General features: G+C 36.8%; 3 protein-coding genes across 3 annotated transcripts; 1 reads left to right on the top strand and 2 right to left on the bottom strand.

Annotated features, from left to right (window-relative positions):
• LOC109947328 lies at positions 774–3,088 on the top strand. Its single transcript, XM_020557272.1, has 2 exons — positions 774–1,881; positions 2,037–3,088. Exons 1-2 carry the CDS (start codon positions 774–776, stop codon positions 3,086–3,088), a joined length of 2,160 nt encoding a protein of 719 aa, XP_020412861.1.
• LOC109947327 (DNA ligase 1-like) lies at positions 3,738–7,148 on the bottom strand. Its single transcript, XM_020557271.1, has 11 exons — positions 6,939–7,148; positions 6,626–6,760; positions 6,488–6,550; positions 6,323–6,385; positions 5,490–6,230; positions 5,153–5,385; positions 4,971–5,058; positions 4,792–4,865; positions 4,463–4,693; positions 4,077–4,301; positions 3,738–3,992 (listed from the first exon to the last, which is right to left on the bottom strand). Exons 1-9 carry the CDS (start codon positions 7,146–7,148, stop codon positions 4,672–4,674), a joined length of 1,629 nt encoding a protein of 542 aa, XP_020412860.1. The 3' UTR covers positions 3,738–3,992; positions 4,077–4,301; positions 4,463–4,671.
• On the bottom strand, positions 8,524–11,992 carry LOC18787810 (GDSL esterase/lipase At5g03610). The gene is made up of 5 exons (XM_020557270.1): positions 11,895–11,992; positions 11,551–11,757; positions 10,734–11,008; positions 10,123–10,429; positions 8,524–8,567 (listed from the first exon to the last, which is right to left on the bottom strand). Exons 1-5 carry the CDS (start codon positions 11,956–11,958, stop codon positions 8,524–8,526), a joined length of 897 nt encoding a protein of 298 aa, XP_020412859.1. The 5' UTR covers positions 11,959–11,992.

Here is a 13,251-nt window from a genome sequence, read left to right as displayed (position 1 = left end):
TCATTCGTTTGGCAGCAGCTTCGTGTTCTTCTCTGTTTCGTCTTCGAGCTCAGTTGTTTGGCAGCAGATTTCGTTCGTTTGGCAGGCAAATTTCGTTCGACGACGAGCAGCAACGACGACGAGCAGAAACGACGAGCAGCAACGACGACGAGCAGCAACGACGAGCAGCAACGACGACGAGTAGAAACCACCACCAACAACGACAACCACTGACGACTATCGAAGCGATTTTCACTCTCTTGGGAAAAAAAACAGTAAGAAAATGACCCTCTAACACAGATTTGTCTTCGATTTTAGGGATTACACATTTTTGCTGTTGTTCTTTATGCAATGCAGTTTTTGGAAAAATGGATGAATCGTTGGATTCAAAACTACTCTTCGTTTAGGTTTTGCTTCATTTATAGGGATTAACCATTCAAAATCGTTGGATTCAAAATTTCTGGTTGTTTGTACTAAATTTTGAACCAGAAACTGCAATGTAGTTTCTGGTTCCATAATTCAATTTCAGAGTGATTTTTGCTAGGGTTTATGGGAATATTATAACTGCTCATGAAGTCAAACGTGTTTTGATATTCAGTACTGTCTTTGCATTTTGATTTCTGGTTGTTTGTAGCAAATTTTGAACCAGAAACTGCAATGCAGTTTCTGGTTCCATAATTCAATTTCAGAGTGCTTTTTGCTAGGGTTTATGGGAATGTTATAACTGCTCATGAAGTCAAACGTGTTTTGATATTCTGTTTTTGTTTGTTGTTTTGTTTGCATTTTCAAGGCTAATGGAGGTGTGTGTCATTGCCAAGTGCATATATAAGTCGGAAACCATCATGTTTTCAGTTTCATCAGAGTCATCCATGGTTGATATTTTGAAGACTTTGTGTCTGAGGTTTAGGGGTTTGCAGTTGGGTTGTTTCACATTACGGTATTCGGTGCCCAGTTATCCGAGTTGTTTTCTAGAAACGGATAGCGATTTGGACTTGATGAGGACATTTTTGTTGATATCAAATGAGAAGACTGTTGATATTTTAGTGAAGGATTTATGCGGGAGCAGTGAATATAGTGGTGATTTTTGTGTAAATAAGGAGTTGATAGCATGTGAAAAGGGCGAGTCGTCGTGTTCTAGTACTGTCGAAGACAGAAACGAGTTTTTGGGCAGGTCGAAGAGAGCAAGTGCTAAGCCTTTGTTGTCGAATGAGTGGGAGACATACATACATCATGTGGGGCAGAAGTTTGACGGTGGTGCAGAGGAGTTCCGGTTGAAATTGTGCAAGTACGCTCTTGAAGTAGGATTTAATTTTGAATATGCCGGCAATGACAAGAAGCGGGTGGTTGCTGTTTGTTCGAATAAGAAATTGGAGGGTTGCAGCTGGCGTGTTTATGCTTCTCGTTGTGAAGCTACTGGCAGTTTTGTAATTCGGACGTTAAATAATGTTCATACATGTGCGGGTCGGATACGGGAATCAAAGAGTAAGATGATGAGGTCTCGTGTGGTGTCCTCCCTCATTGTGGACAGAATTCGTGCAAAACCAGAGCTGAAGCCAGTTGAGATTATACACGAGTTCAAAGATTATTATGGTATAGACATTTCATACTACCACGCATGGTTTGGCAAAGAGTTAGCTAAATTGGACGTTCACGGTGATGAGTCGAAGTCCTTCAACGAGTTAGTGTGGTATGCAGACGCCGTAAAGGAAACTAACACTGGTTCTCTCTGCACTCTTGATTGTGAAGCTGGAATTAATCGTTTTCGACGGTTTTTTGTGTCTTTTGGTGGTTGCATTGCTGGATTTCAATATTGCATACCCTTGTTGTTCATTGATGCTACGTTTTTGAAGAGCAATTACAAGGGGCAGCTTCTCTGTGCTTCGGGAAAGAATGGAAATCAAGGTATTGTTACTGTAATGTATTGCAGATTTTCATTTGTTGCAATTTTTGGCAGAAACTGCATTGCAGTTTCCCTTTTTTGAGCAGGCTTGTTTTCATAAACTGCACTGCAGTTTCCCTTTTTTGCTTATACTTGTGCTTCTGGTTTTGTTTTGCAGGGTTTTATCCTCTAGCTTTTGGAGTTGTTGATTCTGAGACAGAGGAGAATTGGACTTGGTTTCTTCAACATTTGGCTTCTATATTGCTACCGATGGGGAGAGTGGTGACCTTTTTCTCGGACCGCAATCAAGGTTTGTTAAATGCAATGGGGTTTGTGTTTCCCGGATGGCCTCATTCTTACTGTTATTATCACCTCAAACAGAATTTGATATCAAAGTACCCGAAGTCAGGTTATGGGAAACTGCTCCAAGACCGTGTTATCAATTTATTTAGTAGATGCGCATATGCTGTTACGGAGGAAGAGTTTAAGGTAGCAATGGAGGAGTTGGTGATTGTTGGGAGTTCGAAAGTGAAGACATTTATATCTGATTTGTCTAGAGATCACTATGCCAAAGCATTTTTCAAAGGAATGCGTTATGGGGAGATGGCAAACAGTTTAGCGGAGTCCTTTAATAATTGGGTTGGTGTGTTTCGAGATTTGCCGGTGCTACCTTTGATAGAAGGGATTCAACAGAAATTGATGGTATTGAATTCTCAACGAAGAATTGAAGCGGAGAAGTGGACAACAGTTTTGTGTCCGAAGATGGAGACTAGACTCTGTGAAAATGCGGAGGCCGGTAGGACTTGGGCAGTTCGTCGTTCTAATAACACTGTTTTTGAAGTATTTGCTGATTATTCTGTGATGGTTGATCTCGAGCAAAGGACTTGTTCTTGCCGTCTTTGGCAAATTGACGGTTTTCCTTGCACACATGCGGTGGCTGCAATCCTAGCAAAGAGAGATTCAGTTTATGATTACGTGGAGTGTTACTACAAAACCGACTTCTTTCGAAAAGCCTATGAGAGTCCTATTTTTCCTATTCCAGATATTGGGAAAGGATTGGGCAGCAATGGTTCTGCCGCTGGAGTTGTGCTTCCGCCAATTACAAAGAGGCCAGCCGGAAGACCACCAACAAAGAGGATCAAAGTTTTTGGTGAATTTAAAAGGCCATTGAAATGCAGTCGGTGCAGTGTTGCTGGGCACAATAGGAAGACTTGCAAGGCTATTATATGAACACTCCTTCTCATTTGACAATTTTTTATTTTAGATATGGTTTAGCGAATATATAGTCAGTTTCTGCGTTGCACTTTTTGCAAAAACTGTATTGCAGTTTTAGTTGCTTGTAATTGGCTACACAGCGTCTAATTGGATATTGTGATTCTTTTTTGAAGTTAATGAAAATTATACAATTGTTTAATGAGTGGATATTCGTTTTCGACTGCCATTCAATGCTTGTTTTCAGATTTTGAGCAGATTTTGTTGCAGAAACTACATTGCAGTTTCTGTTTATTTCAGATTTTGAGCAGATTTTGTTGCAGATTATAAGCAGAAACTACATTTCAATGCTGACCTACTTAAATGTGTTTTGAACAAAGTTTTAGTACTTTGATTATGGCTTTGGCTTTTGGGTTCTTTTCACATTTTTGGATATTGTGATTCTTTTTTGAAGTTAATGAAAATTATACAATTGTTTAATGAGTGGATATTCATTTTCGACTGCCATTCAATGCTTGTTTTCAGATTTTGAGCAGATTTTGTTGCAGAAACTGCATTGCAGTTTCTGTTTATTTCAGATTTTGTTGCAGAAACTGCATTGCAGTTTGTTTGTTTCCTTTTGGTTTTGTTGCATCCTGTTCCAAGATTATATTACAGTTTATATATGTATAGGAAATATGTTCTCATATACCATAACTAGAAATATTTACAAACATCCACAAGAATTAAGATACATATTGTCTTGAGTTAACGAAAGGCAAATCACTAGAGACGATTAATTACACAGTTTTTGTGGTGTAGGAGTTTTGTGACATATTGTGCTCGATATTCATTCATGAATTTCTTGTCCACGCTTTTTGGAATGGGCTGTCCTTGTGCTATTTTATCCATATAGAACATGACGAACATGCCGCAATCCAATCTGCAAATGAAATACGAGATTAGTTTTTTTTGCTTTTGAATGATTTCAAACTGTATTGAATAGTTGAGTAGACACAATTCTTACGAAGATGCACTTTGTTGAGCACATTCCATGTCATCCTCAAATGGAAACTGCAATGGATTTTGCATAATCCATTTGAGAGTGAGTTCTTCATTTGGAGTCAAATCTTTTTGTACAAGTGTTAGGGGCCCTTCCTTTTAATTCACAAGTGTTGGTTTTTTTTTTTGTTTCTATGAACACTCGTGCTTGAGGTCTTATATATTCTAGCCACCCTTCAACAATATTAACCTGTTTAAAGAAGAAGAAAAAAAGTGAAAAAGAAATGGTAATCAGTGCATTGCATATTATAGTTTTGGTCTGAAATTAGGCAGTATGTATAATACAGAAACTGCAATGCAGTTTCTGTTTGTGTTTGTGCTGAGAAATTAAGACAGTTTCATTCCACTTACAAAGTTTCGAGCAATGTCAATGCACCTTTCTTCTTTTCTACGTCCCAACGATCTAAGTGGATTGTAGTGTCTCCACTTTCGTTCATTTTTGTGAAATGTGAGAAGTGTGAAGTGGAACTCTTCTTGTGAAATAATTGGGAAGAAAAGAACATTGCATTTCCCGAGTTTTTCAAGTAAGGGTTCATACAGGAACCTGTGCCAAGATGGCTCTAGGAAGCTTTGCATGTAAGCCTGATATCACAGAATGGCAATTTGTTAGTATATATTTTTTCGAAAACTGCAGTGCATTGTCTGTTTAAACAATTTTGAATTTTCAAAATAATACTTACCCAAGTCCATGTGGACTCTCTGTCTGCATGGGCTCTATTTTATCCTCCTCTATTTGGATATAGGCCTCAATAACCTGTTTCACATTGATTGGAGAAAAATGGAATTATAAATGGGGAATATAGGTAGCACAAATAAAAAATACAGTGCAGTGTGTGTTATAGAATTGGTAAATACTTACGTTTTGTGACAGTTCCAGGTCCCATACAATATCTTTGAGATCATGGTTTGTCACTTTCTCATCATTGAGTCCTGCCCAAAAGATATCACTGTGGATTCGAATACATGAAATTCACAAGATTAGTTTTAGTTTAATTGTAATTAAAAGATGAAAGAATTGTTATTTTGGAATAGAGATGTTACCGAAGTTGAGTGCTTAAGTAGTGTTTTTCAATTCTTTCCCTGTCCGGCTTTGGAATTTTCTGCCACACCTTTTTCTGACCCCATCCTAGTTTTTTCTTTGTTTGCTTTTTTTGTCCTTCATCTTCATCACTTGATTGTTGTAGATCCACAGGTATTGAATCATGAAGGCTCGTTCCTTTAGGGGGGTCAGGAATTGGATTTGTGGCATCGGGCTGAGATGCCTCTTGTGTTAACTGCAGATTGAAAGGAAACTAATTAGAAACTTCATTCGATAAAACAGAAACTGCAATGCAGAAAATAGAAAAAAGCAGCAGCTTGAACTGCAGTAATTGCATACCTCCTCGGAAGAGATAAGCTTGAATTGTGGTAGTTCTTCATCATCCTTTTTTGCCTCCTTTTTTGTTTTCTTATTTTTTTCGTACACATAGCAAGATGCTTGAAGCCTCTTTCTTTCTCTGTTCTTCACCCTTTGTACTCTTGAAGGAACATCAGGTGTTGGAGCATCTTGCTTCTTCTCTTCTTCTCTCTCTTCTTGTTGCTTCTCTTCTTCTTTCTTTTCTTCTTCTTTCTCTTCAACTGGTTGTGTTGGTTGTTTTGTAGGCAGATCCATCTCCATTTCAAAGATTGTTGGGTCTGACAACAAGCTTTCAATTTCTGCCTTGTACTTTTCTTGAATCTCCTTTTTCTTGGCAATCTTCTCCATGTCAATACCAGTTTCCTTGCCTTCCAATTCTGCAATCCTCCTTTTCAGATTTTGTATTTCATTAAGCTGAACTGTAGATTCCACTGTCATGGTGGCAGTCACACATTCTTCATTATCTAATTTCTCTATGTATGTTGCCAACTCCACTTCCAGCTCCTTTGATCTCTTTTCTTCTTGGATAAATATATCCCACAATTCCTTCATTTTCTTCTCACTGTCTTCATTCTTTTCATCCTTCCACAGTTGTAATCTTTCCGGGCAAACGAAGCTAGGATCTTGTTGTTGGCGGTAGTTGATTTGGTCTGTCATGGACTTCACCAAGAGGTCTTGAATTGCATCATCAGGTTTTCCCTCATCATCTTCTTTTTCTTTTTCCTGCATATTGAACAGAAACTAATTAGAAACTGCATTGCATTGGAGGAAACGAAAACCGAAATGCATAATTCACTGTTTAGAGATTCTTATACCTTGTCAAGAGGGTCTCCCTCTTCTCCGGTAGTTTTTCTCTTTTTATATGTTTTCAAAATACCCTGTACAATGAGATTGAATGATTCAGAAACTGCATTGGATAAAATGCAAACTACAATGTAGAAAACACAAACTGCAATGCACTGTATACAGATTTCAATTACCTTCTCAACAGTGTCTTCCTCTTCCCTGGTAGTTTTTCGCTTTTTAGGAGTTTTGAAAATACCCTGTACAATGAGAATGATTTAGCATGGATTCACATTCAAGATACATTAAAACAGAACATGCGATAAATTGCATACCTCGATGTCATTCAAGTCCTTTATTTGGTTGAATCTTGTGTGGAGTTCCACAAGACTCCATTTAAGAATGGCAGGAGTTTCTTTCTCCTTGCCAAGGATTGGTTGTATGATGTTTGTCCTCTCACACAGTAGAAACTGCACAGTTCAAAAACAAGATATATCAGAAATTAGGTTGGAAACTGCATAGGATAAAACAGAAACTGCATTGCACTAAATGGAAACTGCATAGGATAAAACAGAAACTGCATTGCACTAAATGGAAACTGCATTGCCTAAAACTCAAAATGCATTGCATAAGCCACTGTTTACTTACCAATATTAGGATAGTGCAACCCGAAACAGCTCCTATAGAGGCTTCTCCTCCCTTCTTTGCTTTTCCTTTTGCTTTTGCGGTCAAGGATTCATTCATGTAGTCTGAAACAAGCTCTTGCCCACGAATAGCTGAAAGTGTGTCTAGATTCACGCAGTGCTCAAATAATTTCCAATGCAAAGTAGATGTAGAGTTGGCAAAAAGGAATGTCATGCACAGCAGAATCAATATTAGGCTGACCACCTCCTTGTCGTAATCAACTTCTTCTTCTTCTTCTTCTTCAGCTTCTTTCTTTTCTTTTCCTTTGTTCATTTTTTTCTTTTGCTCTGTCTTTGCCTTTTCTTTCTTCGGTTGGTTTGCCAAGGCAATTGTCTTTTGTAATTCTGCTTCTACCTGGTTTTTTGAAGGTTTTCCCTTTTCTCCAAAGTGCCTTGTTCTGAAGGTAGCAGTGTACCTATCATTGACAAGTTTGACAGATTTGCCTTCATTTGGCAGTCCTAGAATCTGAGTCACTGCATTGCTTGTGATTTAGAATGATTTGGTTCCAAATTTGAAGGACTTTGTATCCGGATCAAATGTCTTGAGCAGCTGTGCTAAGTCAATGTCCGACTTATTCATGTTATTCATGTCAATTCTCTGGCGGTAAAACAGCTCGATCAAGTTCCAGAAAGGGGTTTTCTTGAGAAGCTTCTTCTGCCTTTCATTGAGCTTGTCCTTTATGTCTCTAATGATGCTGTTGAAAGCATAGGCATTGCACCGAAATTGGACATAGTCCGGGTGCTTTGCTTTCCGATCATAGTTTGGCTTTGGCTTTGTTTTGATCCTTTGAGCCATCGTTTTGATTATGCGCTTTGGTTGGTTTTCAGCTTCATTCTTTTGTGGTGACATTTCTTGTTCCATTTTGTGATATGCACTGCAGTTTTTGTGGTCAAAATCTGCAACAAACAACCAGAAACTGCTGCTCAAAATTTGATGTGAAAAGAAACCAAAAGGCAAAAACAGTAGCTAAAACTAATATCAAAACACATTTAAATTCATGAGCAATTATCACATTCCCATAAACCCTAGCAAAAAGCACTCTGAAATTGAATTATGGAACCAGAAACTGCAATGCAGTTTCTGGTCAAAATCTTCTACAAACAACCAGAAATCAAAAAGGCAAGAACAGTAGCTAAAACGAATATCAAAACACATTTAAATTCATGAGCAGTTATCACATTCCCATAAACCCTAGCAAAAAGCACTATGAAATTGGATTATGGAACCAGAAACTGCATTGCAGTTTTTGGTCAAAATCTTCTACAAACAACCAGAAATCAAAAAGGAAGAAACAGTAGCTAAAACTAATATCAAAACACATTTAAATTCATTAGCAGTTATCACATTCCCATAAACCCTAGCAAAAAGCACTCTGAAATTGAATTATGGAACCAGAAACTGTAATGCAGTTTCTGGTCAAAATCTTCTACAAACAACCAGAAATCAAAAAGGCAAGAACAGTAGCTAAAACGAATATCAAAACACATTTAAATTCATGAGCAGTTATCACATTCCCATAAACCCTAGCAAAAAGCACTCTGAAATTAAATTATGGAACCATAAACTGCATTGCAGTTTCTGGTTCAAAACTTGCTACAAACAATCAGAAATCAAAAAGGAAGAAACAGTAGCTAAAACTAATATCAAAACACATTTAAATTCATTAGCAGTTATCACATTCCCATAAACCCTAGCAAAAAGCACTCTGAAATTGAATTATGGAACCAGAAACTGCAATGCAGTTTCTGGTCAAAATCTTGCTACAAACAATCAGAAATCAAAAAGGAAGAAACAGTAGCTAAAACTAATATCAAAACACATTTAAATTCATTAGCAGTTATCACATTCCCATAAACCCTAGCAAAAAGCACTCTGAAATTGAATTATGGAACCAGAAACTGTAATGCAGTTTCTGGTCAAAATCTTCTACAAACAACCAGAAATCAAAAAGGCAAGAACAGTAGCTAAAACGAATATCAAAACACATTTAAATTCATGAGCAGTTATCACATTCCCATAAACCCTAGCAAAAAGCACTATGAAATTGGATTATGGAACCAGAAACTGCATTGCAGTTTCTGGTCAAAATCTTCTACAACAACCAGAAATCAAAAAGGAAGAAACAGTAGCTAAAACTAATATCAAAACACATTTAAATTCATTAGCAGTTATCACATTCCCATAAACCCTAGCAAAAAGCACTCTGAAATTGAATTATGGAACCAGAAACTGCAATGCAGTTTCTGGTCAAAATCTTCTACAAACAACCAGAAATCAAAAAGGCAAGAACAGTAGCTAAAACGAATATCAAAACACATTTAAATTCATGAGCAGTTATCACATTCCCATAAACCCTAGCAAAAAGCAATCTGAAACTGAATTATGGAACCAGAAACTGCAATGCAGTTTCTGGTCAAAATCGAAGACAAACAACCAGAAATCAAAAGGAAGAAACAGTATCTAAAACTAATATCAAAACACATTTAAATTCATGAGCAGTTATCACATTCCCATAAACCCTAGCGAAAAGCAATCTGAAACTGAATTATGGAACCAGAAACTGCAATGCAGTTTCTGGTCAAAATCGAAGACAAACAACCAGAAATCAAAAGGAAGAAACAGTACTGAAACCTTCGTCGGTGTAAAACCTAAAATCAAAGAGAGTACTGATTCATTTTCTTACGGTTTAGCTTCGGTCGTCGTTGGTGGTCTTTGCTCGTCGTCGGTGGTCGTTGCTCGTCGTCGGTGGTCGTTGCTCGTCGTCGTTGCTCGTCGCCGTTCTCGTCGTCTTCGTTTCTGCTCGTTCTCGTCTTCGTTTCTGCTCGTCGGTTGCGTTTTTGGAGTGAGAGATGAAAGGTCGCGCGAAACCAGTTTTTGAAGTGATTAAATTTGAGTAGTGTCGTTTTGTGTTGTGTTTTGTGGGAATGTTATGTCGTTTTGACAGTTTTAAGTTTTGGTTTATAATTAAATAAACTGTATTTGACAGTTAAGCACAATGGCACATGTAGTAATTTTAGTGTTGTTGGATGTCCTTTTGGTAAAATTAGGTGGCTTTGGTTTTATATTAATTAAGCAAAATTCAGTATCTTTCTTCCAAATTAGTTAAGTTTTTTATGGGTTAAAACTAAAGAACCCATTAATTAATTACCTTGATAGTGTTTTGGGAGCATAATTGCAGACAGAGATGCGTTATAAAGATCCAAGATTACAAATGAAGATTTCTTAGTCTCCTTGTTCAACTCTTCAACTTTTTGACGCAAAATCTGGTTATGGAAAATTGAAACCAAATTGGCAACTTCACTACAATTCTGATATGAAAGAAAGGAAGTCATGCGGGGCAGACATCCCAGGGGCCCTATTGCTGTAACAGCAATTTTTCTCACTCTCAACCCATGTATGCGCTCTAAATCCACAGCAAGCTGCTTAATAATGGATTTGGTGACTACTGCGAAATCCTAAAGATATGATAATTGTACAGTACAATAATAATTAAGTAAAATTTTAGAAATGTCACATGAACTCATACATTATTTTTCATTTTCTTACGTTAAAGAAAAACTTAATAGATGTCATCTCGATTTTTTTAAATCCATAATTTACTCCACATGCTAACTCTGTTATAGCATCTATTAAAGAAAATCATGTGTTATACATGTCTCAATTAAATTATTAAAGAAAAAGAAAAGAAAAAAAAGGCTTTCCGACGTGCCTACATTGCATGCATGTCAATAAACAGATAGAGTTAGCTTAACCACTTACCTCAGTATGGTTGCCAAAATAAGCAGCGTAGTCGTTATCCGCAACTGATACGAGAGCAATGGACGAGTTAACTACGTCGTTTTTGGTACTATAGAGTTTTTGTTCAAGCAGCAGTTGGAAAAAGTCGATTTGGGTGGTCGATTTTGGCCCACCAAACACTCTATCAAAAACACCTATCCCTCCATATGCAAAGTTCATCCCAGACTCTAGTTTTGATTTCTTCACAAATTTTCTCAATGTGTAAGGCACTGGAGATCTTATGCCCAAAAAGGAAGCTGCAATATATTGCAACATCTCAGAGAGGCATTTCATAAAACAAAATTAAAATAAAAAAAATACTGGTTTTTTTCTTGTTTTCTTTTTGTTTTTAGAATTTGGTTAAGCAAATAATAATGCAATTACAAATTAAAATATACACAAAATCATGCACTCAAAATCCCAATATAGTAGTAAGAGCGTCCCCAGTTAGGGGTGTATTTTTGATTTAACATCCTCTTTAACATCCTCCGGAGGGTATAAATGTGATTTTTACTCCAATATGGAATTTGTAAATCTAAAGATATATATTTAATTTTCTTGTCTAAATTCGTTTTTGTGTGTTTTTTTTTTCCCAAACAAATAGACCTAAAAATATTTATATAATGTATATTTGAATTGTCCATGCTTAAATAATATATGAAGAATAATTTATTGTCAAATATTTCACAAGCAAACATACTAGAAAAAGTAAAATTCACCTACAGAGGCAAACATACACTCATAATCTAATATATATTTTTGGACTGAGGAAAATACTCTTAAGAGAGAGAAAAGGAACTTATATATTCAGTGAACACGAGACTATCTGAAAATCGACCAGCTGGCTTTCTCGAAAAATTGATGTCATAAGGTTCCTTCCATGAAGTAGACACAGATTTTTCAATATTTTCAGTATCAACATATGACTCCTCGAAAACGAAAAACTTCACAGAACCATGATGATTATGACGATGATGGTGATGATGTGCTTCAAGAACTTCTGCCGCTATATATCAAATGCAAAAAGGGACAAAGAGTAAATTTGACAATATAAATACATTTTTCTTTGTCTAAATAATAATTTGTGGCTACAATTAATATATGATTATCAAGAACATGTATATCTGTTTTTGTAGCACTAACCTGTAAACGTGGCGATGTATAAAAGGAAGAGACAAGAAGAGGCTATGGCTGTTTGCTTCTCCATTTAAAAGCAGAGATTTCGGATGTGTTGAAAAATAAAAAACTATATGATATGAAGTGATATTGTGGGTGGAAGAAACTGGCAGTCTTATGTATATATATGAGCATGATGCAAAGCAATAGGTTAGGTTTTACAGCTTAGAAAAAGGGGCTCGCGAAAATGCGTAGATTATTACCATGACTAAAATTAAGTGAAATGGAGGAAAAAATGTACATTCTAAATGCAGAGGTTCTGAATCCCATAATATAATTCATTCCATTTAAATTGTGGTGACATCATTAATACTATTTCCATTCGAGGAATTTTCCATTCTATAAACATTTCTGAAATTCAACCATTTTGTTGGAACACTTGGAAAGTTGTGTATCTTTTCTAAATTTGGTGACCTTATTGGTACTATTTCTCTATAATTAAAAATAATTATTATAGTATCCATAAATAAGCTTACTTCAAAGCCAAACAAATTATTTTGATTTAAATTCTTCATAACTTGAGCAGATGAAATGAGTTAGGTAAAATTGTAGCAATTGTCCTTGGACTATACTCCAACTTTACTTTTCGTCCCTCACATTGATAAATTGTTACTGTCGTACTTTAATTATGCTTCCAGTTACAGAAACCGTCCTTGCCGTCATCTCTATCAAATTTTTTGTTAAAAATGATGACATGGCATTGACAAGTTCTACTTGACATGGGCAAAAATGTATTTTCGCACAAAATTTAAAAAAAAAAAAAAATCAAATCATATCTCTCTATCTCCAGCCCGATTCCTCACCCCCTCCCAATTTGGTCTGAGGTTCACTCTCAACTATGAAAAATTTCTAAAGCTTCCTCCCAATATCCATTTGAACTACATGCAAAACACCATATATGGAAAAAGAATCCGGTAACAACCCATCCATTCGTAACCTATAAAGGCCAAGGAAGGGATTTTGGAGGAGGTTGGTGGTGGGCTGTGTAGCTAAAGCCATGTTTAAATGATTGGTGGGGGATGGGAACAAATTAGTGGGCGGGAGAAGAAACATGGGTGAGAAGGGGCCTTGAAAAATGGTGTATTTTGATCAAAAAACCAATGCAAGAAGAATATATGAAAATGGGACAGATAATGCAAGCGGCCCACCTAGATACCATCAATCCTCTGCTTCTCTGTTTTAATCAGATCTGGGGTGGAGGATGAGGGCTGGGGTTTTGGGTTCGTGGGTGCTGGGGTTGCGGCTACGGTGGAGGGTGGATGTGGGATAGTTTGAGGGTTGGAGCTTGCAGGTGGTAGTCATGGGGAATGGGTGAAGAAGAAAT

Source organism: Prunus persica, chromosome G2 (assembly GCF_000346465.2).
Source record: "Prunus persica cultivar Lovell chromosome G2, Prunus_persica_NCBIv2, whole genome shotgun sequence".
Classification (NCBI taxonomy): Eukaryota; Viridiplantae; Streptophyta; class Magnoliopsida; order Rosales; family Rosaceae; genus Prunus; species Prunus persica.
Note: the sequence above shows the minus strand (reverse complement) of the source record. Positions and strands in the feature narration are given on the sequence as shown.

Coding starts and splice junctions, on each gene's coding strand:
- LOC18787810 (XM_020557270.1), bottom strand. CDS start 11,958: ATGGAGAAGCAAACAGCCATAGCCTCTTCTTGTCTCTTCCTTTTATAC. Junction 11,009..11,550: donor CGTGTTCACTGAATATATAA/GTTCCTTTTCTC, acceptor AATATATTGCAG/CTTCCTTTTTGGGCATAAGA. Junction 10,430..10,733: donor ATTTTGGCAACCATACTGAG/GTAAGTGGTTAA, acceptor TCATATCTTTAG/GATTTCGCAGTAGTCACCAA.
- LOC109947328 (XM_020557272.1), top strand. CDS start 774: ATGGAGGTGTGTGTCATTGCCAAGTGCATATATAAGTCGGAAACCATC. Junction 1,882..2,036: donor GGGAAAGAATGGAAATCAAG/GTATTGTTACTG, acceptor TTTGTTTTGCAG/GGTTTTATCCTCTAGCTTTT.
- LOC109947327 (XM_020557271.1), bottom strand. CDS start 7,148: ATGACATTCCTTTTTGCCAACTCTACATCTACTTTGCATTGGAAATTA. Junction 6,231..6,322: donor AGGGAGACCCTCTTGACAAG/GTATAAGAATCT, acceptor TTCAATATGCAG/GAAAAAGAAAAAGAAGATGA. Junction 5,386..5,489: donor AGCTTATCTCTTCCGAGGAG/GTATGCAATTAC, acceptor TTCAATCTGCAG/TTAACACAAGAGGCATCTCA.